The sequence below is a fragment of the Gambusia affinis genome, linkage group LG12 (genome assembly GCF_019740435.1).
Source record: "Gambusia affinis linkage group LG12, SWU_Gaff_1.0, whole genome shotgun sequence".
NCBI lineage: Eukaryota > Metazoa > Chordata > Actinopteri > Cyprinodontiformes > Poeciliidae > Gambusia > Gambusia affinis.
The window spans coordinates 27,149,257-27,172,207 of NC_057879.1; the positions used below are offsets into that span (position 1 = coordinate 27,149,257).

Below are 22,951 nucleotides of genomic sequence, written 5' to 3' on the forward strand. Positions count from 1 at the left end.
GATGAAAGCCCATCTGCACTGTAAAAACATAAAATCTTACCAACTACTTTTGTCTAGTTTCTGGTGAAAAGATCTTAAATTACACATTAAATAAAACAAAACTAACTTACAAGTAATTTCAAATGTTTCATGAATTTATAAGATCTGGTTTTGAGTCATTAATTCCTTCCTATTAATTAAAAACTGTCAGATTATTTCCCTCCTAACATGTGAGAATGTTTTCTTTGTCGTCTGCACCAGGATTCACCCAGAGGAGCAGAGAAATCCTAAAATAGATTGGTTTGACGTCTGTTTGCCCTTTAGCTACTTAACCGCTGCCGGTCGTGGATTTGACTAATTATCTGGATGAGAAGCGGCCGGACAGATCTGTAATTGAAAAAGCAATGATTTGCCAGTGTGCTGGTTCTGCTGTACAGGACGATCCGGTGAGTCACGGCGGCTCCGAATCGCCTCCCAGGGACAGAAGGGATTCAGAGTCCGCGCTGCTTCTTATAGCTGCTCATAAAAATCAATCCTCCTGCTGGAGTTCGGCTTTTTTTAGACTTTACTGCAGCAAATTCTGCTCTCTTCATACTTGTTAAATATGTCCTTCAAGTTCCTGCATCTTTGTGAAGTCTGGATAAATAACGGGAACATAAAACCTTCTGCAGACTTTTATGTTTTCTTCCTTTTTCACACAATAATGAGTAAAAATTCATTTTTCTAAAACAAATCATAATCTGGGTTCCTCTAACAGTGAGATGGAGAGAGGTTGTTTCTGTTTACATTCCAGGGTTCTGCAGTTTTAAACTGTTTTAAATATCCAAAGAAAATGTTTTTGTTTGTGCACTGCAAAAAATAGACTTTATGTAACACTGAAAAACATGCAACCGGTTATTAATTACTGTTTTGTGTATTTTATATTCAAAGCTGGTTTAAAAAAACAAGATGTTAGACTTTCTGATTAGACAAAAAGACAGAAGGGGCTATAATGTTGTAAGTTTGTAAAAAAAAAACCCTCCAGACTTCTTATTTTAGATGTTAAATAAGAGACCCCTTTTTTAAGCTAATGTGCCATTTTTCCAAATTAGGAAAAGTAAATAATCTGCCACACTAAGTTAAGTAATTATTTTTCTAAATTGAACAAAGTTACAACATTTCTAAATTGGGTAAGTGACTCTGTTGCTGCTAAGCTAAGAGAAAATGTTGCTGAGTCACCATATTGCTAAGCTAGCTACATTAAAACACTGCTACGCTAGCTGTGTATTTAACCTGACTAAATAAAGACAACTGAGTACACAAGTATTCATCTTGCTAAGTTAAAGTAAGTTATCTATTGATATTATGCTAAGCTAGGCTACATTAGCCTAATGTGAGGCCGCCATTTTGCTAACCTAAGCTAAGTTAGCATACTGCATAGCTACGTTATCATTGCTAGAACTATGCAAAGGGAATATTTAGTTTATTGTATTTTTAAGCTGAATTAAAAATATTTAATTGAATTGAATTTCCAACTTTCCAAACTTTTGGCTCAAAGTTTTTTCTTAAACTTACAAAATACATATTTTAAACAACTTTAAATATATATTTTATATGACTTTAATTTTGAAGCAGTTTAAGCATATTTTCCATATGTTCTGTTTTTTTTCACTTTGTTTTTGATGTCACTTCCTGTGTAAGATGTTTTGTGATTTGTTTGTGTTTCAGAACCAGCGGATCTGAACCGGAGTCCCTCTGGGTTTTTCCAGGTCTTCCTGCTTTCTCGCCTCGTCACCTTTGTCCTGTACCAGAAGGTTTTTGAAAGTTTTATTCTGCTGAAGCTTCACGGCTGAGTGGCGAGGACGTTGAGGCTGAGCTGGACATCGGAGTGACAGGAGAGTCCAGAGACTCCTGACTGGACCGGCTGGATCCTCCCTGATGACTCACACAAACCTGAGCAGGATAAAAACTTTAAAAGACTCAGCAAGATCATACTTTCTACTTTTCAGGAGCTCTTTAATAACGTCTAAAATCGGCCCAATTTTAACCAGAATAAACTTCACTGGAAGCAGGAGGAGCAGCGCTAAACAATTGTTTCTTAATTTCATTGTTAGAATTAAACAAACGTTCTTGAAGTCTAAATAACCACTGGCAAACTTTACAGAATCCATTGTTGCTAACTGACAATGTCGCTAGTCCAGGTTAAGCTAAATGGTGTCATTGATCAACGAAGGTTGTTGATCATATTGCAAAGCTAAGCTAACAGATTGCAAAGCTAAGCTAACAGATTGCAAAGCTACAAATTGTTGCTAAAGTAACATGCTACTAAACTAGGTTAAGCTAAATGGCCTTGTTGGAAAGCTAGGTGACTTGATTGCTAAATGCTAAGTCAGACTTAGTGACCCTGAGTGGGTAAGTAGAGGTAAATGCCCAAACAGACCGTATAAGACTTAAAAACATATTTTTATTTAGATGAAGTTTAAAATGCATAGTATTAGTTATGCAACAAGTACAGACGTGTTACTTTACAACTGTGGAAAACGAACCAAAATGGTTTCATTTTATAGAATGTTTTCAGTCTGAAAACTGCAACAAAATGCTAAAAGCATGACTTCAGTTTTATCATAATCTCTATCATCAATGTTGAGGCTTTGGCATTTCATGGCTGTAGAATTCAGACTTCATTACAGCGACACTAAACCAAAGTTCAAAAAACCAAAACAAATCATGAGACAAAAGAAATCTCGTTTTAGTAAAATGTGTGTTTTTTCCTAGCATGCTGCTGCTGGCTGGACTGCAGGTATTGTTTCCTGTTTACCCAGACTGAGGATCCTTCCTGGGTCTTTGTCAGAGATCCAGCTGGTGAATAATTGAAGGCACTGCGTTATATCTGCATGACGTGGTCGACTCCTCAGCCGTCATGTTTTATTCATCCAGCTCATCCAACTTTCACAGCGCGGGGTTAAAAGACACAAAGACGGAGACGACTTCAGCAACACGACCAGCTGAGGAGGAGATGGCGAGGAAATCCTCTCATTGTAGACGGGAGTGAGGTTAACTGAAACAAGTTCAGGTTGGTTTTACAAAACAGCTGGAAGACAAACAAATGATGTTTGTGTTTAACCCTGAATGAGATTATTTAAAGTCGTATTGTTTTGTTATTTTGGAAATATTACCGTTCACACTTTGGTAAAAACCCAAAATGAATCTGACATTATTGCGTTCTTGAGGAGTTGTTAGCCTGAGTTAAGCTAGCTTTAAAAACCTTCGGTTCAAATCCAGCTCAGTGCTGCTGCAGATCCTGATTATTTAACTGCATCCAGATTTTTGATGCCTGGTTGTTCATGCTACTGAAAAATGCAACAGCATTCAGATTTCTGCCAGTGGTTTACACATGCTAGCTAGCTAATTAGTGTGCTAGTTAGCATGCATGACAGTTCTTGTATTGTATTATGTTTGGGTTAACTTTAATGCATTTTTAAAAATAGTGTTTGCTTCATTAATTTAATGTAGTTTGTCTGTATTTGTTAGAGATTTGGTCTAATCCATCATTTTGTGTTTCGTTCTGCTAGAAAAACATCATCAAACCACTTGTAGCTGCACTGGAAGTTAATTTTGATCTAAATATGATTTACAAGTTTCATCACATTATATTTAATAAAATCTGATGGACTGTTTAGGCTTAATTATGCAGCAAATATAAAAATAAAACATTTTCTTGGTTTAGAGATTGGATTCTAGACAAGAGATTATAAATTAAAGGTAGAAACAAACAGATTTCATTTGGTTTTGACCTTGAGATGATCGGTGGATTTTCCTGGTGGAGCCCAACATCGACGTAAAGCCGCCATGAATCAAACTGCTCCCATGAAAAATGAGTCCAGCTGTCGTCTTCTGCAGGACTGACACAAGATCACATCTGCTGAGTCAGCAGAAACAACAACACAAACACATCAATCTCACACCGAGCGGCATAAATCAACATGTGACCTCAGAGCATCGGCAGGTTCACAACACGCAGCTAAACCTGGAACCAGAACCCAGAAGGTTCCAGGAGATTCATCACTTCGATCTGAAGAGCAGCGAGGATCAGTTTGACCAATTTGATCAAATATTTTCAGACCTTCACTGTTATTGATCTCATTTTTTCATGTTACATCAGAGCTCAGAAGTGTAGAAGAAAATCTAAAAATAACTGCACCAAGAAGCCTAGAAACCCTCTGAAGCAACAATGAAATAGGATCATTTTCCTAATAACATAAAATAAAACAAAGACAGAAGGTGAAGAGTCTTTGCTTCCACTCTTTCCCGGCTCTCAAAGCGTTTCTCCAACCAGCGGTCGGCGGCTCAGTTTTTCCGTCTTCCAGACGGTCCTAATGTTTATGGATTGGTCAACATTGATTTTCCATTTTCTCCCAGTTTCAACATTGCCATCTTTCTCTTCACAGACAGTTTTCTGCTCTCAGTGTTTGTTAACAATAAATGCAGCTGGAAGTGAGCAAACATGCTGCTGTACTTTTTGTTCAGTCATTATTAATGGATGCAGCAGGAAACCGACAGAACCTGCGGGTCACATGTTTCAATGTTTAAAAACCCAAAATAAAGGCTGGCAGGATGCAGAAATTATTCCTTTAATGTGAGGGGATTTATTCAGTTTTCACAACCGCTGCTGTCTGAAAATGATTTGACCCACTTCACTGGAGAACTTTCTGCTTTTGGATTTAGAACTAGAAGATGTGAACAGTTGAGTCAGGAGTTCATCCAGTGAGCTAATATTTCCATAACCTACATTAGAAATATCAATATCACTTGGAAAGCTACCGTTAGTGTGCTATTTTTTCTATTAGCAAACTGCTAGGAAAGAATGCTAATGTCAGTGAGCTAATTTTTGTGTTGGCATGGAAACAGGCTAATACTGTTAGCATAAATGTAAGCGTGCTAACATTTATTTTTGCATAATTTCAGACTATTAATATTAACCAACTGTTATGTCACCTTTAGTCTGTTAATTTCTGTACTAGCCTTAAAACATTAGCATAAAATATTAGTGGTAGCATGCTACTTATAGACAGTACTGAAAGCTTAGTATGCTAATGGTGCTGTTAGCATCAAAATGTTAACCATAGCATCTTAATGCTACTATTTGCATAAAAACACCAGCATGCTAATCGAAACGCTAGGATGCTAATGTGCTTAACTTGAAACTGAACTTCAGAATGATTAGCTAACTGTTACAGCTAGCTGTAAAAGCAACAGCGGAGCTCACTGCGTGTTTACTGACGTTTTGCTGTGGCAGCACTTCATAAAAACGAAAGCAGGAGTCAGGTTCCTCCTGTGATTGGTTGCTTCTGATGGCGCTGCTGCAGAGGAAACCCCACATCTGTCCTTGGCTGCAGTTCAGGACGCAAAGATGGAGACAGGGAGGGTTCCTGAAGGCAGGTTAAATAATTCATCTCACAGAGACGGAGGAAAGAAAATAGCAGAAGATAAAACAGGAAGATGAACAAAGATTAAGACTGAGGAATACTTACAGATCTGGAAGCGTCATGCAGCGGTAAACAATGAGCTGTAAATATCTGAGATTGTATCACATATTTAGGAGCCATCGTCTGTTCACGGCTCCATAATCAAGACCTTTGACTCTACAGCAACGTATCTGATGGGTCTTTCCAACCTCCGGGATGATTGTAGAGACAACCAGAGACATTCAGCCTGAATTATACATTTAGCTGGAGGGTTTTTCATGTGGAAGAGAAGCTAGCAGACGTTAGCGTTCGCCGTCTGACTGAAGAAACGCTCCTCAAAAAGTCAGAAAAAAAAAATCACCCAGCAGCGCCGAAGAACTGGGTCACTGAGAAAAATCATCATATGAGGAAAATACAATAAAACAACAGAGAGTTTAATTCAAAACTGAGGACAGGAAGAAAACCAACCATTACAACCAGTGTGACCACAAAAACCAGTCAGTCAGGATGAGCAAAGCACTCAGCCATTAACCCTGACATAATGGTCCCAGTGTGACAGTAAATACCAGTTAAATCAGCTGTTAAATACCCCTGATGATGGTTTCTAAGCTGCTTCCAGACAATTTGATGAACAATTTACAGATTTATGGGAACAACAGAGATTTAACAACGATGCTGATTCATGTCAGAAAAAAAACCCCACAAGATTAGATTAAATCTGCTTTAAAGGTGAATATCAGGGAGAAAATAGACCATAAACAGTACAAATACAGATTTAAATGTCTGAAATGAACCAAAACCCAGAATGAAATGAATTCTCCAGGGTTTGATTCTTGTTCAGATTTTTTAAATAATTCTCTACAGATTATATTGTTTTATATTCATCCAACTCAATCTGGGAAACATTAAAGTTATCTAATTTAACACTGACATCAAATCCTTGATATTCATAAAACCTTTAAAATCTCAATCAGTGCAAAAGGAGTTAGTTTGAAAAATGTTACATTTTTGAGGCAATGGACTAATTTTATGTTAACTTATTAGAAAACAAGATTTATGCCCTGATGATCTCAGGATAATCTAGAAAAATGTTAATATTTAAACCAATTAGATCATAATCATATATCTGGAAATAGAATGTAAAAAAAAGGCCTATTCAAAGTCAAAACTGTCTCCTGGTTAACCGAAGAATTTGTTCTGAACATTTCCTAAAACTGCTCAGAAACCTACAGCTGATGTTTTCCATGAGCCGTAAACTTTATTTGCATGAAGTTGATTTAATTTTTTTCCTCTCAGTCCTGATAAAAATGATGAGCAACACATTTCCTATAAATAAACATTCTGAAAAGCTGTGGAAGTGGGAAGCGCACACTGAGTTACTGCACAGAGCAGGGCATTTATTACCAATAAATCAGAAATCTGACGCCAGCAGAGACCTGATCGGTTATCAGTTATCAACTCATTTCTGGGTTACAATAACTAATAAAGATGTTTTCCAGTAAATCTGGAGAAATGAATTACCAGAGTTCAGCTCCAGGCTGCAGGAGGTTTGATGTACTTGCAGGTTGCAGTAAAGACAAACATCCTGCTGTACAGCGCATACAGTCCAAATATAGCCTGGATAATAAAAGAGTGAAGCCGTCAGGAAGGCAGAACGATTCCTGCAGGCGTACAGAGGAGGAAGAGGAGGGCGAGGAAGAGGAGGAGCGACCTCGGAGCTTTTTAAGGTGACAACTCAAGAGGAAAGTGAAGACTCAGGAGAGTTCAGCTGAGATTCAAGGGGAGAAGAGCGAGCTGAAGAATAAGTTTAAGTCCTCTGGGCAGAGAGGAGCTTCTGATCAAAGCCTGGCAGAGGATCCGAACCTGAGGCCGAGCATCACAACACAACGACCTAAAACCACAAACAAAAAAACAAAAAAACAGCCACAGCTCATCGATTTTTCTTCAGCTGCAGCACAAAATTAAATCAGGGAAGAGAACAAGTCAGGATTTTAGTAGCTGATGAATTAATGAGAGGAATGTGTTCACTTAAAGAAGAAACTAACTAACTTTGGTCGACCAGCTGCAGCTAAACATCCGTCAACAAAGGTCAGGTATGAGAGAGGCTACGCTAACTGCTAGCAACACATAATCATCAGTCAAGCTAATTGCTGAGCTAACAGCAAAATCAACAATTAAGTTAATATTAAATCTAACTGCTTCCCTAATTATTAAGCTAATGCTAACCTCATGGTAAAAGTTTAAAAGGAAGATAACTGGACTTTTGTCTTGAAAACATTTCGGCCTTATTAGTGACACTCTAATTCATTAATTCTCATGTTTGACCTTTGACCTAACAGTCAGGGTAGCACTCAGACAAATGGCTGTTAGCATGACAGTTAACTCCATCATTTTAAGAAACAGTCATGCCAATATAAGCTACGCGTAAGCTAACAGCTCTCTAAACACTGAAAACAGTGAAGCTAGCTAACTAATTAAAGTCACGTTAACAGAATGAAAGCTGAGCTAAAATTTCACTAATAGTCAAGCTAACAGTCAAGAACCTCTTGAGCTACGCTAATGCTAACATTCATGCAAACAGTTGCATAAACAGTTGCTAGTCAAGGCAACATTGAACAGTGAGACAGCAATCACAAAGTCATGTAAACAATCACGCTATTAGCATTAATAGTCATGTAATAATTAAGCTAACATGCTACATAGCTAACAACTTCTCTACTAAAAGTAAAGCTAGGTGTGAAGCTAACAGCTGGGCAACTTTAGTTGGTTTGGTAACCGCTAATAAAACCCAAAAGAAGAAGAAGCTACGAGCTGAGTTAGCAGACAAACTAACGGACAAGCTAATAGAAGAGCTAGCCTTCAGGCAAGATCACAATTTAAGTGACCAATAAGTTACAGATCAAGTTAAGAGTAAAGTGAATATTTAAGCAAATATTATACTTTCTCAAAATCAAGCAAACAAGCACTAACATTTTAAGGGAAACAGCTGAGCTAACGGCTAAGCTAATATTTGAGCTAACAGATACTCTGACGATATTTTCTTTCTTCAGATTGGAGGTTTCCTGTTGAGGCCAATAAGGTCAAAGAGCCGCTGACAGAGACGAATAAACCTCTGCGCCTTCATCAGATCAGAAACAGGAAACTTTAGCGTCCAGTTAGCACGCCTCGTTCCTCTGAGGAGTTAGAAACTAATTTAACAGTTTCTCTTTAGAGAGAAATGAAATGATTCCAGGCACACACTGAGCTCAAAGTTTGGGGAAAAGCTGCAGAAACTCTTCTGAACGTCCAGTGAGGCTGCCAGCTTCCTCTTTAGAGGTTCCACTGATTCTTCGATCTGAGATCAATAACACTGACAACCACTAAAATATTAAAACCCCAGTTTACCACAGAGAATCTGTCACAAACTAAAGACAATCAAATTAAAAAGCAATTAAAGGTGAAGGTCAGTATAACTGATTGAAGTTATATTTACCTGTTTTTGTCTGTCGAGGTGATAAATCTGGTTTGGTCTTAATATTTACAGCATACATATGGATTCAGTACTTTAAGATTAAGAAAAAGGATTTTTTTAAAAGAATAAAACACCAAAAACTGTCCAGAAGAAAATCTTTTTACTGAAATCAAAGTTTTTTCTGTCAGAATCTTCTGAGGTTTTGTTATAAACATTAATATTTGTTTTGCTGTAAGACAATTAAAATCACTTAACCAGGATTTTCATCATTTTGTGTAGCACGGCGGTGAAACAGTGTTTTTTAAAACATGTCAGATGAGTGGAGGAACCTCGGGGTCGTCCACGAACCCTTCAGGGAGTTCTGCTGTTCCATCTGGTTCCTGCTGAAGATCTTCTCCGTTGCTCCGCTGAGGCACGATGTTGGCGATATCCACAGATTTACGTTTACTGGGATCAACGTCCAGCCTCTCAGGAATTTTATCCTTTCTGAAAACAGAGAAATGTGTTTTGAAATAAAACTGGAACTGAGTTTGGATGCATTTTACACTCTTTAAATATCAGAGCTTCCATGTTTTAATTGTGTTTGCAGCCACAGTGAATCAGCAGAGATCAGGTTGAGGGAAACAGTAAAAGTTGCTGATTTTGCTCTGCTGGTTGGATCCGTGTGCAGCAGCTGATGGCAAACAGCAGCAGAACCTCTTCACCTCCTTCTGCTGGTTTATTAAGAGGGGAATTCGGCTTCCAGAGGACAAAACGTCCCGACTCGTTTCACTGAGGAACAGAAACGCTGCTGCAGGAAAACTGCAGGCTGGACCAGAGAAACGGGTTTAAGCTGAATCAGGAACTCGACAGCTTTCGGGTCAGAACCTCACATTGTGACTGAGTTTCTCCTGAACATCCTGGTAAACCACAGAAGAAGAGAGGTGGCGGTGTCATCGCTCCAGCTTTGGTAATGAGGATGTAATTGAGTTCTGATTGGACGGGCCGGTTCTGGTCAGTGTCTGGTGATCCGTCGGGTTTTGAGGAATCTGATTGTAAGTCCATCAGCTCACCTTTAGATAAGAACCAGACAGAGACGGTCGATGCTGAGACGCTGAACTACTTCCTGATCTGGACTGTAATCTGATGAGTCACGGGTCACTTCACGGGTTCGGACCTCCTCCAGCCTTCAGAACCACCTCAGGTTTTCACAGCAGAAGTCCAAAAGACGTTGGTCCATGTGGAGCTTTAATTTACTCAGCTGTTCCTTAAACCTTTAGTTGAATAAAGTTCAACATCTGCGTCAAAGTTTTGGTTATCGACTGAAAAGCGCTCAGTTAGAGGTTTATATTCATGCTCTTATTTTGAAGTCTGTTTATGCAGCAGTTCTGTTTCCTCTTTACCTTTTTTCAACAGCATTTGTTAATTAAACTAATAAATTAAAAAATGGTTTGCTTTGAGAGGCTCCTCATGGTGAGTATCAACGTGATACACGTTAGCACTTTAGCATTAGCATGTCTACTGTTTATGATTAGCGCTTTTGGTTAGCGTAGCTAGCGTTTTAGGCTCAGGTTCCCATTCCGAGTAGTTTGTTTTTGTTCGGATAGGATGTATTATTAGCTCAAATTATTTATTTGGTATCTTTTTTATAATAATGTTTTTTAATGGAGCCAAGAGCTTCTCTGCTAATCATAAAAACATTCTTGGGTGGAGCAGACAGTGGTCCTCTCTGCTGCCCCCTCTGGTGAGGAGGAGCCATCCCTCCCCGTACATCAGTTTTCATTTTAGTGAGTTAATCATCGGGAGCTGATCGTGTCTGACTTCAGGTTTCAGGAAGCTGCAGGGTTCAGATGATGGGAGATTTTCCATTATTCTAAAATCCATTCAGACCTCATCATGTCCTTCAGATCCGTTCCTGCTGGTGTCCGATCTGTGGCAGAACCAGAGGTCAAAGGTCGGCCTCTGATCGGCTGCATGGTGCGATAAGTCAGCAGCTGCTGCTAACCTGTCGCCAGGTTTCATGTGCAGGTCCTGGACTGGCCTGCATGGGGTTTGATGGGGAGAGATGAAGGACAGGAAGCGACTATAAACGATGATGATGATGATGATGATGATGGTGTGATAGTGGGAGTAGCTCCAGGCGGTGGAAGCTCTCCCAGCAGCCTGTGGTTCACCCTGATGCTGCCAGGAGGCGGTGAATCCTTTGGATGATTGATTATGGATTATTGATCAGATAATCAGAGGACGATCTGCAGGTCAGTCAGGAAACACTTCAGGTTTAAACATGATTATTTCTGTCTGCTGCTGCGTCCTTTTCTATTCAACAGTCACATTTTTCTGTTTTGTTTTTTAAAACTGCAGGACTTGGAAATATAAGCTGGGACGTCTCGGAAGGTAAAAAGCCGGTTCCAGAAACCTGGACCTGGACCTGGACCTTCACCTTCACCTTCACCTTCTGGAAACGTAGTAAAGTAACCAGTAAGTTTCTAATGTACCCTGTTACTTCTGTACAAAGAAACTTTGGGTTTCTGTAAAGTGTCCCTGTTATTCCTGGACACGGCGCTGTGCCCGGTGACCCGTTTCAAGCCGGTTCTGCTCAGGTTCTGGTTAAAGTTCACAGTCAGAGCTCCGGTTTGGGTTCCGGGTCACGGTCCCACCTGTTCTGTTCCTCTGCTGAGCCGCGGCTCGGAGCGTCTCGGCGCTGGCGAGGAACGGGCTTCTTCACTCTGAGTTCACCTTCAGCCTGAGGGAGAGGTCAAAGGTCAGGGTTTGAAGATGAGAACAGTGAGTCTGAGAGATGACACAGATTTACTGATTTACAAATAAAACCTGAACAGAGTGATCGATACGGAGAGCAGAAAAACAAAGATCAAGCTACTTCAGTTCTTTAGAGAAAAAATATATTTTCTATCCAAACTGTTATGTTTTTATCATCTTGTTGATTTTTGGACAGAATTTAAAGAGAAAAACCAAAAAAAGAAACAAAATTGACACTGAAAAAAAAATTTAAACTGAAAAATGAAGGAAAAGTTCAAAACTATTTCAGATTCAACTTTTTTTTTCAGTAACAAAACTTTTTTTCTTATGAGCGAATTTTATGGCCCTGATTTTGCCCCATAGTTCCTGGACAGAACCAGAAGCAGAGCCAGCAGTACCGACCCGGGGCATGGTCAGAACCAGGTGTCCGGTGGTCTGGGAGCGCCGGGCCGTCGAGCTGTCGGGCTTCACCTCCGCAGGAAGAACCACCTGGAACATCTGCAAGGTCAATAATTCAGAACCGTAATTAGTGAGATTAATGCAGCGACCCGGTTCTGGCGCCGACCCGGTGGCTTCATTCATTACTCCAGCCTTTCATAGACGCACTTCCAGAATAGATCGACAATCAATCTCAGCAGAGAAATCCCAGGAAAACTAACAGGATTCAGGTTGGAGGACAAACTGGTTTAACTCCAGACTGGGAGGCTAACTGGGATCTGTGGGCAGACAGGAAACCTCCTCCAGCTCGTATTAAAGGAGATTTTTTGACAGCCCGAGGTGAAGCATCGCAGCATGAATCACCCCACCCGCCCCACCAGGACGACTCCTGGCATAAAACAAGCCCACATAAATCCTGCAGCGTCTGAAATGTTTGCTGCAGGAAGAAGCGAAGTTTCTGATGATCATCCAGATGTTTGATGGTTCTGACATCATCAGTGGGAGATTAAAGCGCTGCGTTGGTTTCCTCACAGCTGCTGAGAGAAATATGACATCACAAACCAGAAATAAACAAACTCACCTGGACAAAGCAATGAAATCATTTTAATCTGGTTCTTCATATTCAGATGAATCTTTTTATTCTATTTGAAGAATGAAAACGTTTCTGTTCTTTTTGCTGAAATAACCTAGAAGTACATTTTATAAAAATATTTTCCACATTTTCACTCTAATTTCTGTTGAATCTCATAAACATGTGGAACAAACAGAAGCTGTCATCACATTGTTTTATGCTGAATGTTATGACTTTGTTTTTGTTGGACCTCCACAGTCAGTAGGTGGAACATTAAAGAAACCAAAGGAGCTGCTTTTAATCAGTTTTTGTTTTCAAACCTGAGAGGAAACGATGACTCAGCACTAACAGGCTGCTTCCTGTTGTAAAGTTCAGTCTTTCTGTGAAAACTTGAACTGTTTTGTCTCAGCACCTTTCCTTTGACGCTGACTCTGGCGTAGGTCGGCTGGACGTCCACGTCCATCAGGGACGTGTCCATGTGTCTGAGGGAGGAGACGCTCCAGGTCAGCTTACACTCAAGTGAATAAAGATCAAGTTTCCAAACTGAAGTTTTCAGTGAAATTAAATCAGATTTATTAGGAAAACAAGAAACGATCTGATAGAGATACTGTTTCTAATCCATCCTATGTTTTTAGACATTTTCCCCAGAAGATCAGAATAAATAAAATAAAAGAATTAAAACCCAGTTTAAATATTGCAGCTGCCAGCAGGTCTCACCTGTAAACAGCCAGGTCCAACACAACAGCGTTGCTTTCCTCATCCTCAGTCAGAGAAAAGGCCAACCTGACACATCAGAAACCCGACGGAGGGATGCAGGTCAAATGTCACGTCAGATTTTATCCAGAAAAGAGCAGAACCTGTCAAAGCACCAGATGTGAAGTTCTGACTGCTTTTAAAGGAAAACCCGGACTTTCTTACTTGGGTTCGTTGATGTTCATGACTCGTCCGTCAGCGGTGATCAGAGTCCTGGGAGGTTTGTTCTTCTTCTCTGGTTCCCTGCAGAGAAACAGAACCACATCCAGACACACTTCACCTCTGATTCAGTGAGCAGACGGGAAACTTCAGATCCAGAACCCAGAAACTTCAGATCCAGAACCCAGAAAGTTCAGATCCAGAATCAAAGCCATGGAAAGGGGCTGCCATGTTTCATCTGAAAAGCCCTCCGAAGTGGGCGGAGCCAAGATACACAGAGGGGCGTGGCCACGAGTGGGTCAGCAGGGCTGCAGTCAGGATGAGTACACTGTTGCCAATTTATCACTGTGTTGCTACAATTGGCAACTTTTTACACAGCTGGTGATTTTTTCACAGAAGTGACTCTGAAAACAGGAGTGGCTCTGCAGGAACTGAGTGAAGCCCCGCCCCTTTCACAAACACTGCAGTCAGAGCAGAGGAGATCCAGTCCGCTCCATGTTCACACCGCAAATGAATCACAATGCAAAGCTGAGAAACGCTGTCAATCAGCGTCAGCAGTGCTTGTTATTCCAGCTTCGTACACCAGGGGGCGTGTTTCTGATGCTTTTAAACCTGAAGTCGGGTTCAACCAATAGGAACATTTAACTGCAGTAGCCACACTTTAGTCCACAGAGGGCAGCACTGAGATGATTTCAGGCAAAAATATTTAAGAATTAAATAAAATTTACACTAAAATGTCACAATTTGAACAGAAACATAAATATAGTAGTTATAGTTGTAGTAAGTTAAATTTATTTTGGGTTTAGTCTCTCTAAGTTGTCGGTGAACTGGAAGTTACATGAAATCTAAAACAATCTTCTTAAATCAGTCGGAACATTGAAAACGGGTCATGGATTCATCCTAACTAATTCAGTTTCTGTTCCTGGTTGACGTTTCCACATCAACGCCGTAAAACTGTTGTAATATTACAACATGCCTGTTTTAAACTTTAAAAAGCTGATTTTTACTCTGGGTTTTATCCTAGAGACTGAAGAGGACATGTCATTTTTTATAATATTTGTTCAAAATGTAAAATAACTTTATATTTAATATGACATTTTTATAAAACTTTACAAAAACAAAAAAGAAATCTGAAAACAATTTAATCTCCAAAGTTCTGCTACAAATCCATTTTGTTTAAATTTTTTATTTCTATGTCCAGGTCAATCAGGGTTGAATCTGTATAAATAGTTTTCTGTCTGTTTTTCTACGGTTTCCTCCTGAAGCTGGACGTGAGTCAAAGTGTTTGCTGCCGTTACAGTCGGCCTCTCCTCGCTCTCCTTCAGCTGCATGAGGCTGCGGTGAAACACGCTCCTCAAGCGTCCGTCCATTAGACCCGCCGCGCAGCAGATGGCTGCGTCGGTGTCTGAGGCAGGTGAGCGTTTAGCGCGCTGCGGCGGGTCAGCTGCCCGACCTCTAGCAGCCTTCAGTCTGCTCAGCGCAGAGGTGAGGAGTTCAGAGCCGCAGAGATGAAGAACGAGCTGCCAGGCTGAATATCAAGTTGTTTTGTTGCACCGTTTTCTCTTTTTTCACGTCGAATCGCAATTTCATGTTTGAAGTTACAGAAACAATTACTTGGATGCCAGGAATTCAGAAAAATATCTTTGTTAACTAACCAGTGGAATTATAACTTTCTCAACAAAAAAGGTTAAAAAGTTTTTACGTCAGAAGTTACTGACTTAAAACAAGCTCCTATATCTTATTGAAAAGTTATTTGTATGTTAGTTTTGTCTTATTTCAAGTGTCCTAAGATACTTGAACTAGAAATTAAACCAAAATCCTACAGAAATCCTGAACAAATCCTGCAGGTTTGGAAGTCTGTGACCAGGGTGAAGGTTTAGAGGTTTAAAATGATTAAAGCTGTGAAATGAGATTTGACTGAATCCAGACAAAATGAGCATCCTCATCGGTGTCTTTCTGTCCATGCAGCAGCTTCTCTCTGCTGTTGACAAGGTGACATTTGGCTCTGCATCATGTCTTCCTCAGATGGGTGAGAAGAGGAGTCTCAAACAGCTGAGTCATGCAGACATCAGAAGTGACAGCTCTCTGCTGGCCTGAGTGGATCAGGAGGTGAGGATGATTTCTTCAGACAGTTTCCAGTTAGCCATGAGCCGACCGAGTCCGTCCTGGAAGCAAGTCCTCTGAAGACTCGTCGACTCATCCGCTTGGTTTTACGTGACGGAGGCGTCCAGCCGGGCTCTTCCAGCTCAGGACAGAGGGAACCCCAGTGGTCCAGGTCCTGGTCCTGGTCCTGGTTCTGGTCCTGGTTCTGGTCCTGGACCTGGTTCTGGTCCTGGTTCTGGTTCTGGTCCTGGTTCTGGTCCTGGTTCTGGTCCTGGTCCTGGTTCTGGTCCTGGTCCTGGTCCGGCGGCCCAGACACCAGGCCCAGAGCACCGGTCCTGACTTGGCTCCCTCCCTGGACACCTCTGGTTATTCACAAACCCCAAGTGGAGACGATGACGTCCTGAACCGATGTGAGCGGTCAGAAGTGAGGCTGGCAGCGTACGGTTCGGGTCTGAGGTTCAGCGGTTGGTCGAATGAATTCATTTTCAGACTGTCAGAGGACCGGAGGCCAACCAGGTGTCTCAGGCGTACTTCACTCTGCAGAGGTCCAAACATACTCAACACGGACTGGAAGCAGACCAGATGATACCTCAGAGGAACCGTTCATGCTAATCTCCACCTGCACCGTCTCTATGCAGCTCAGTTAGCTGTCCCCATTAGTCAGGCTGTCCGTTTCTTTGACCTTGAAGCGTCTTTGTGTTTTTAGTCTCAGCTCTACAGAATCTTCTCCTGGTCGACCTTCCAGTAGAAACAACCACAGCAGCAGGAAATTCATCTCTCCTGACATTCCTGCGACACCATGAATGGAGTCAGTGGTTCTTTTTAGACTCTGAAATCTCTTACTTTTCAGAGTGTGGGTTAACTCCGACTGCAGTGCTAAACATTTGGAGGACTGATCAGAAACACCTCCAGGTCTTTGGCAGCAGACGAAGCAGCAGAGAGCAGTAATCCAGCAGGATCATTCATCAGCCAAAGCTCGGCTGTTCTGCTGCTTGAGGTGTCAGGAAAGCTGAAAGCTGTGAGTCAGCAGGAAGCCGCTCTGTCCTCATGGGCAGTTTGAAAACTGAGACTTTCTGAAGGCTCTGTGTGCAAACCAGTGGACATCCAGAGGTAAACTGCACCACAGCGGATGTAACGACTTTCTGTGCCAGAAAACACAACAAAAATTGAGCCGTTTGACATTTTTTCTCTCCTCTGTCTGTTTGTTCTGACCCTGTTTCCATTAGAGCCTAAATCTGAGCTGTGTGGTTTTATTTTGAACAACAAACAGAAACATGAGAACCGAGTCAATCCTGCAGACTGACGGGAAACCCGAATCATCCAGTTAGAGGTGGGATGGTCTGTTGGTTGGTCTGGAGGCGTTAAACACAGACGGTCCGGTCTGACCCGGCAGTCTCAGAGAGTTTATGGATTTATAATCAGCCTATAGACGTTTCCCCGTCAGGTTTATCTGTGTGGCCTTTAATCACAGCTACACCCTCGACTCCAGTTACAGAACAACAGAGTGATGCTCCACCAGGCGGCCGGATAACACCAACGGACCTTCAGAAAGAGACGGACGCAGCCTTTAACCGAGGAAACAGCCGACATACTTTAATCCCAACAGCGCAGGATCAGCAGGACTGGTTCTGTTATCAGCTTCCTGTCCTGGTTGAACACCTTCAACATCAGGTAGCATAAAATGCTCAGCAGTGAGGTGAGGGATTGATCCGCTAATCATTTAATGGTTCAGTGGGGTTGATTCACGGGGTTATAAAGACTCACGTCCACTGGTATGGATCCACAGCCGGCCCAAATGCAACCGATGAAACCAGTTTAAATCATAAAGAGACACCAGATGAAACCAGTTTAAATCATACAGACCTGCAGATGAAACCAGTTTAAATCATATGCAGTGCAGGGACAGTTCTCACTCTGTGAACCAGCTGATTGGACTGTGGGTTCTTCTCTCTGAGCGGCTCTAACTGGTTCTTCCTCGGTCTGCCCCGTCCAGATTCATCTCGATTTGCACAGTCTGGGCAGCTTCTTATTATTTTACAATCTAGGCCCAGCCAGGTGTTGGTACAAGTGATCTGGTGCTTTGGCTGATTTACGTGACTGGATGAGCGAAGGCAGTACCTGTGAGGGTCAACTGGTCAGCCCAACCCATGATGAAGAAATGTACCGAGAGATTTCAGAGAGCCTGTCTGCCCAACAGTCCAGGTGCAAAATGAGTTTGGAGCGTTGGCCACCACTCCTTCCTGACCACAGCCTGAGAAACCAACGCAGACACACCCAACGCTAGAATCAACCCGGACATCAACTGGCTGCAGGGAGAAGAAACTTAATGCTGCCATTAACTTTGGGTACTTTACCTGCTCAGTACTCCTCTGCTTTCTCCAAGGCTGGACGTCTGATGACTGATGTGATCAGATCATTGATGTGATCAGATCATTGATGTGATCAGATCATTGATGTGATCAGATCATTGATGTGATCAGATCATTGATGTGATCAACCTGATCGACTCTTTGTTTCCACTCTGCTGCCGGTTCCTCTCTCCTCTGTCCTGTCGACTCCCTGTCGGTCGTAGCAGAGGACAGTTCCTTCTTCCCGTTGGAACCCGTCTGTTCTGTCCAGAACCTTCACCTCTAAACCCGTCGGTTCTGTTCCGAACCCGGGCCCAGCAGGCCGCAGCAGAACTCCAGGTCCAGTTCTGTCCGTCCAGCGGCTACATCCTGTCTTCCCGCTGACCCGGCGGGTCTCTGTTCGGTCCGACGTCACCAGAACATTCTCAGAACAATCGGCCCGTTAAGCTCCTAATTAACCTGAGCGGACTCGGCAGCAGACGCTCTAATCTGTTCTGCTGACGTCGGATTAAAGTCCAACATCTGTTCATCTGCTGAGGACGGACGGGTCCGATTCCCTGCAGCAGCTGCATCATGCTGCCATGATCCGAAGACCCGCTCTCGGTTCTGAGCAAAACATCCACTCTGCTCAACGGCAACATGTACAAACATTTTATTCTGTTTGTTTTTTATTTCATTTAGTTGTTTCTTCCTCTGATGAACCTTCAGCGTGTAAAGAAATTATTTTAAAGAAATTTGTTTTTTCTGTAATTTATTCCAAAAGATCAATCAATAGATTGATGAACAAAAGAATGAATGTTGATGCTGTGGCCAAGAAGGAGCTCCAGTAGCAGTCAGTCTTACAACGACTCTGAAGAGGCTTCTGACTGAAGGCTGTAATGACATGCTAGCAGCTCAACATCCCAGCAGCAGAGACTCCATCAGTTGTTTCCTAGCTCTGCTAATCCACCTCCTTTGATTTTGCCGCTTCGCTTTAAACTGAAAATGGCTGCATTTCTTTAAATTACTCAAACAGAACCCGTCTGACAACAGGAAGCAGGCTGGTCGATCATAAAAAGACAAATTATGTCAAATAAATGGATGAGAAATTCTCTGATTTATCGTCTGTCTTCTTCTGGTGCAAAATTAAGACGCATGTTTCATGTCAGAGAAGAAGTCGGATAAAATGCGACATGAGAGTTCAGACTGCCGACGCTTTGACAACTAGAAGGAACAATTTAGCTCCACATATGGAAGTGGCTCAGATTCAGAGTGTTGAGTGAAAAGAATCGGGTCGTTCAGACTTGTGTGAAAAGTCGAATCTGGTTGCATTCGGCTAATGAATTATTATTTTACCATCACATTTGGTAAAATCATCTGATCTGATATAGACTCGCGTCCTGGAAGCGGTTTTTGTATTTACTCAGGTTTTCTTTGTCTGATATTAAAATCTGGATAAATCTGAATCCAACCCAAAACAGAAGAAATCTATAAGCTGGTACCAGCAGTTCTGGTTCTGTGGTTTGGGATGACAGGTCCAGATGTTTCTGCTACCTGGACTGAAGGTTTCCGTCTTTCTGCCTTGTTGTTAAACTGATACTGCTGTCTGGATCCTGATCCAGTTTGAACTGAATCTGTTTTCATCTCTGCTTCCTTCCTGCAACTTTTCTCTGAGTTTTTCTCTGATTTTCCTCAAGGATGAAGAAAGTATGAAAAATGGGAGGAAGAATCGTGACATCAGCTGCTCAGAGTTTCTGCACCAGTAGAGATAGAAACAGGTGCTATAGCGACACCTTGTGGCCAAGATCCTAAACTACATCCAAACAGATAAAGGTCATATTTTGAGTTGTTGGATAATTGGTTCCTGTTTAACGCCTGGTTTTGTAAACAATGTGTAAATACATAATTTAATATGTTTTTTAAATCTATGTTTTAGATGTTTATTTATCCAGAATCTGATGGAACAAGAACAAGAATAATCTGCAGGATCGGGAAACAATTGACAATTTTCTCAACAAAATTATTCTGAATGTTTCGGAGAATTGCTCCATAAAATAATTTCATATTTTTCCTGTTTCCAAAACAATAAAGTTAAAATCTTTGGCTTTAAAGACTCTAACTTTAAAGCCAAAGAAAAGTAAATTTAAAAGCTTTTCTTTTAAATTTACTGTAAAAGAAAAGCTAAATAATTTGTAGGTCAGACTCATGAAACAGAACTGGGATTCTTCTTCTCTGTGTTAAATCCAACGTCTGACACAAATGGAGTCAAAGCGTTTAGAGGATAAAACGGATGAAACTGGTTCACTCACTTCCTGTTGGCGTTCTTCTTCTCCTCCAGGCGGCGGTGCGCCTCCAGCCGGGACTCGGGGGTGAAGGAGCAGGGCGTGTGCCAGAAGTCCTGCTCCTCCTCCTCGGCGCTCCGCAGGTTCTCCTTGTCGTCCTGTGAGCTGAAACACGCAGACATTCAGACAATCTGGGAAAGTTTGAACCAGGTTTACTTTCAGCTCCAGATCTTGAATTCAAGGAGAAATATGATCAAAACTCTGTTCTTCTGATAGAAATAACTCCACTTGCTGAAACTCACTCTGGTTTCCTGTCCTTGTCTCTTCGTGCAGCCTCCTCTTTCTGCTCCTCTCTCCTCCTCAGGTACTCCTGCTCCTGCTCCCTGACTCGCCTCCTCACCTGCTCCAGGCCCTGCGAGGCTCTGATCCGCTCCGACCGGCTGATCTCCGTCCCGTCCAGCCACTGGAGACGGACACACAGGACAGGGGACTTCTGGATGCTAACCAGTTAGCTTCAGCTGCAAGTACTGCCTTCAAATCAAGATTTAAATCCTGAAAGGTATTTAAAGGAAAGCTATTATGCTTCATGGAACAGGTCAGCGTAGGTTTATGGCCTATACAAAACCTGTTAATCAAATTTTTTTGCACAAATACTTTTAGCTTTTATTCTGTTCAGTTCTGCCTGTCTGTTAGCTGTTTTCTGGCCTCTGTCACCTTATGTCCAAATAAGCAGCTGCTGGCCACGCCCCTAACATTTACACATTTAAATAAATGCAAGCAGATGTTCAATTGTACAACCATGCAACTAAAAGAAGAAGTGGAGCATCCGCTTCAACCAACCAGAATGCAGCAAGTGGTTTCAGGATAGTAAGTCAACAACAAAACATTTGTTTTCCAGCAGCCATTGTACAGCACATGCAGCAGGAAAAAAATGTGAACTTTGCATAACCTCTTTAAAATCACGGTTTTGCTGAAGAAGTTTGAGGAAGTGCAGTGACCTTGAGCTGAGGCAGCGCCGCCACCACGTACTGCCGGTAGCCCTGGAACTCGGTGCAGGGGTTCCCCACCAGGAAGAGCTCCCTCAGGTGGGCGTTGTGCTGCAGCGACTCCACGCTGCTCAGCAGACCCACGAAGTTCACCGTCAGGTCCAGCTTCCTGAGGCTCTCACAGCCTGAAGGCAGGAGCAAAGTCAGAGTCTGCTTCTGAAAAACGGGCCTGCGGGGTCGGCTCAGCGCGCACACCTTCCAGGTTTTCAATGACTTGGATGTTGTTCAAGGCCAGATTCAGATACTCCAGCTTCTTCAGGCGCCCCACGTTCTCTGCAACATCAGAAAAGACTGAACTATAAAAGATCAAGCAATTAAAACTCCACAGGAACTCAGTAATTGCAGCTCTTTAACTGGTGGACCACTAAAATCAGCCGTATCCAACAGAGAAGCAGATGGTTTCCATACATTCACACGTATGCTTTAATTTAGGGATTTTAATGAGTCATTTGAAAGTTTATTTTTTAAGGGAATAAAATGAAATGATATGAGTTTTAAAACTGCGTCTCTAATCAAAAGTATTCACACCCTCACTTGTATTTTTAAAGCTTGATTTAAAGGTTTCACCTTTTCCAGACACTTGTGTATCTATCAATATGATTTTAGCATAATTCTGGATGAATATTTGACCGATTATATTATAATAACTCATCAGAACCGGTTTTGGAACTCACTAAACAAACTGACATTAAACTTCCTGAGTTTCTTAGCTGAGGAGTTTTGAGTCATTTTTTACCATTTCTGGGTTAATAAATTCAAACTCCAGTTTTTAAAAAATAATTTCTACTGAATGTTGCATAATTATTATTCCACCCTGTTAGGAGAATAGTTCAAATAAATCACTTAAAGCCCCAGATGATACAGAATGAACCCTGTAATAAACTGTGTTTTCCGTGTCTCCTGTAAACCAATCGGTACCGATTCTGGGGATGAGGTTGTTCTGCAGGTAGAGGATCCTCAGCTCCCGGCACCACCTGTCCACATGCTCGATCCGCTCGATGTCCTGCTGGTGCAGAGAAACCTCCTCCAGGGAGAGGATCTCACAGTCGTTGTGCTCGGCCCGCCGCCGGATCAGCTCCTCTGTGACTGGATGGGGAAAAAACATGGAGTTCACAAAGTCCTGTGTGACTTTATGGAGCATTTCTGAATGTTTATGATGAAATTATTATGTTAAAACATGTCAGGATTTCTCAGAACCTACAACCTCATGAATTAATTCAACACAAGACTATTTTGAACCACTGGAATATTATAATTAACTTATTTCTATTGATCAGTGATATTTATATTTTACGCATGGTCTTTCAAAAATAATAATAAAGTTCTGGAAACCAGAACTTTATTATTTCATTACGTAAGAACGCCACTGAGCGGCTAAGCTAACTAGCATTTATTTTCCATGAACCGGAAACAAACTGTAACAAAAAACCTAAAAGAAATATGATTTAAAGTCAAATAAATCCAAAAGTTAACAGTAAAATTAAGCTTATAGACGTTAAGTGTCTATTTTTATTAGTTTTTCGGTACTTTCCCCTAAACTTACTGTAAACCATCTTCGTCTCAGTCGTTGTGACGCGTTGCCGTGGAAACCGACTTTATGCTACGTTCAAATTCTGTAGGACATTTTAAACATTTCAAAACTAATTTAAAGGCTTTTACTTT

The 22,951-nt window shown here is 41.6% G+C and overlaps 1 protein-coding gene and 1 long non-coding RNA gene across 4 annotated transcripts; one reads left to right on the plus strand and one right to left on the minus strand.

The window, feature by feature from the left end:
- Positions 1–2,402: 2,402 nt before the first annotated feature.
- dnaaf11 (dynein axonemal assembly factor 11) lies at positions 2,403–22,893 on the minus strand. Of its 2 annotated transcripts, XM_044135250.1 has the most exons (15): positions 22,833–22,893; positions 22,208–22,375; positions 21,485–21,562; positions 21,242–21,414; positions 20,546–20,706; positions 20,271–20,408; positions 13,538–13,615; positions 13,337–13,402; positions 13,032–13,101; positions 12,013–12,108; positions 11,511–11,596; positions 9,223–9,360; positions 5,240–5,387; positions 3,753–3,880; positions 2,403–2,963 (listed from the first exon to the last, which is right to left on the minus strand). In XM_044135250.1, exons 1-14 carry the CDS (start codon positions 22,840–22,842, stop codon positions 3,872–3,874), a joined length of 1,419 nt encoding a protein of 472 aa, XP_043991185.1. In that variant the 5' UTR covers positions 22,843–22,893; the 3' UTR covers positions 2,403–2,963; positions 3,753–3,871. The 2 variants fall into 2 exon arrangements, with proteins under 2 accessions (XP_043991185.1, XP_043991186.1); XM_044135251.1 differs by lacking the exons at positions 2,403–2,963; positions 3,753–3,880; positions 5,240–5,387; positions 9,223–9,360 and having other exon boundaries at positions 13,037–13,101.
- Positions 10,130–19,891, plus strand: LOC122841800. 2 transcript variants are annotated; one of them, XR_006372453.1, is made up of 4 exons: positions 10,130–11,108; positions 11,215–11,331; positions 15,557–15,640; positions 19,659–19,891. It is a non-coding gene; the product is annotated as an uncharacterized LOC122841800 (long non-coding RNA). The 2 variants fall into 2 exon arrangements; XR_006372452.1 differs by lacking the exon at positions 19,659–19,891 and having other exon boundaries at positions 15,557–15,828.
- Positions 22,894–22,951: the final 58 nt, after the last annotated feature.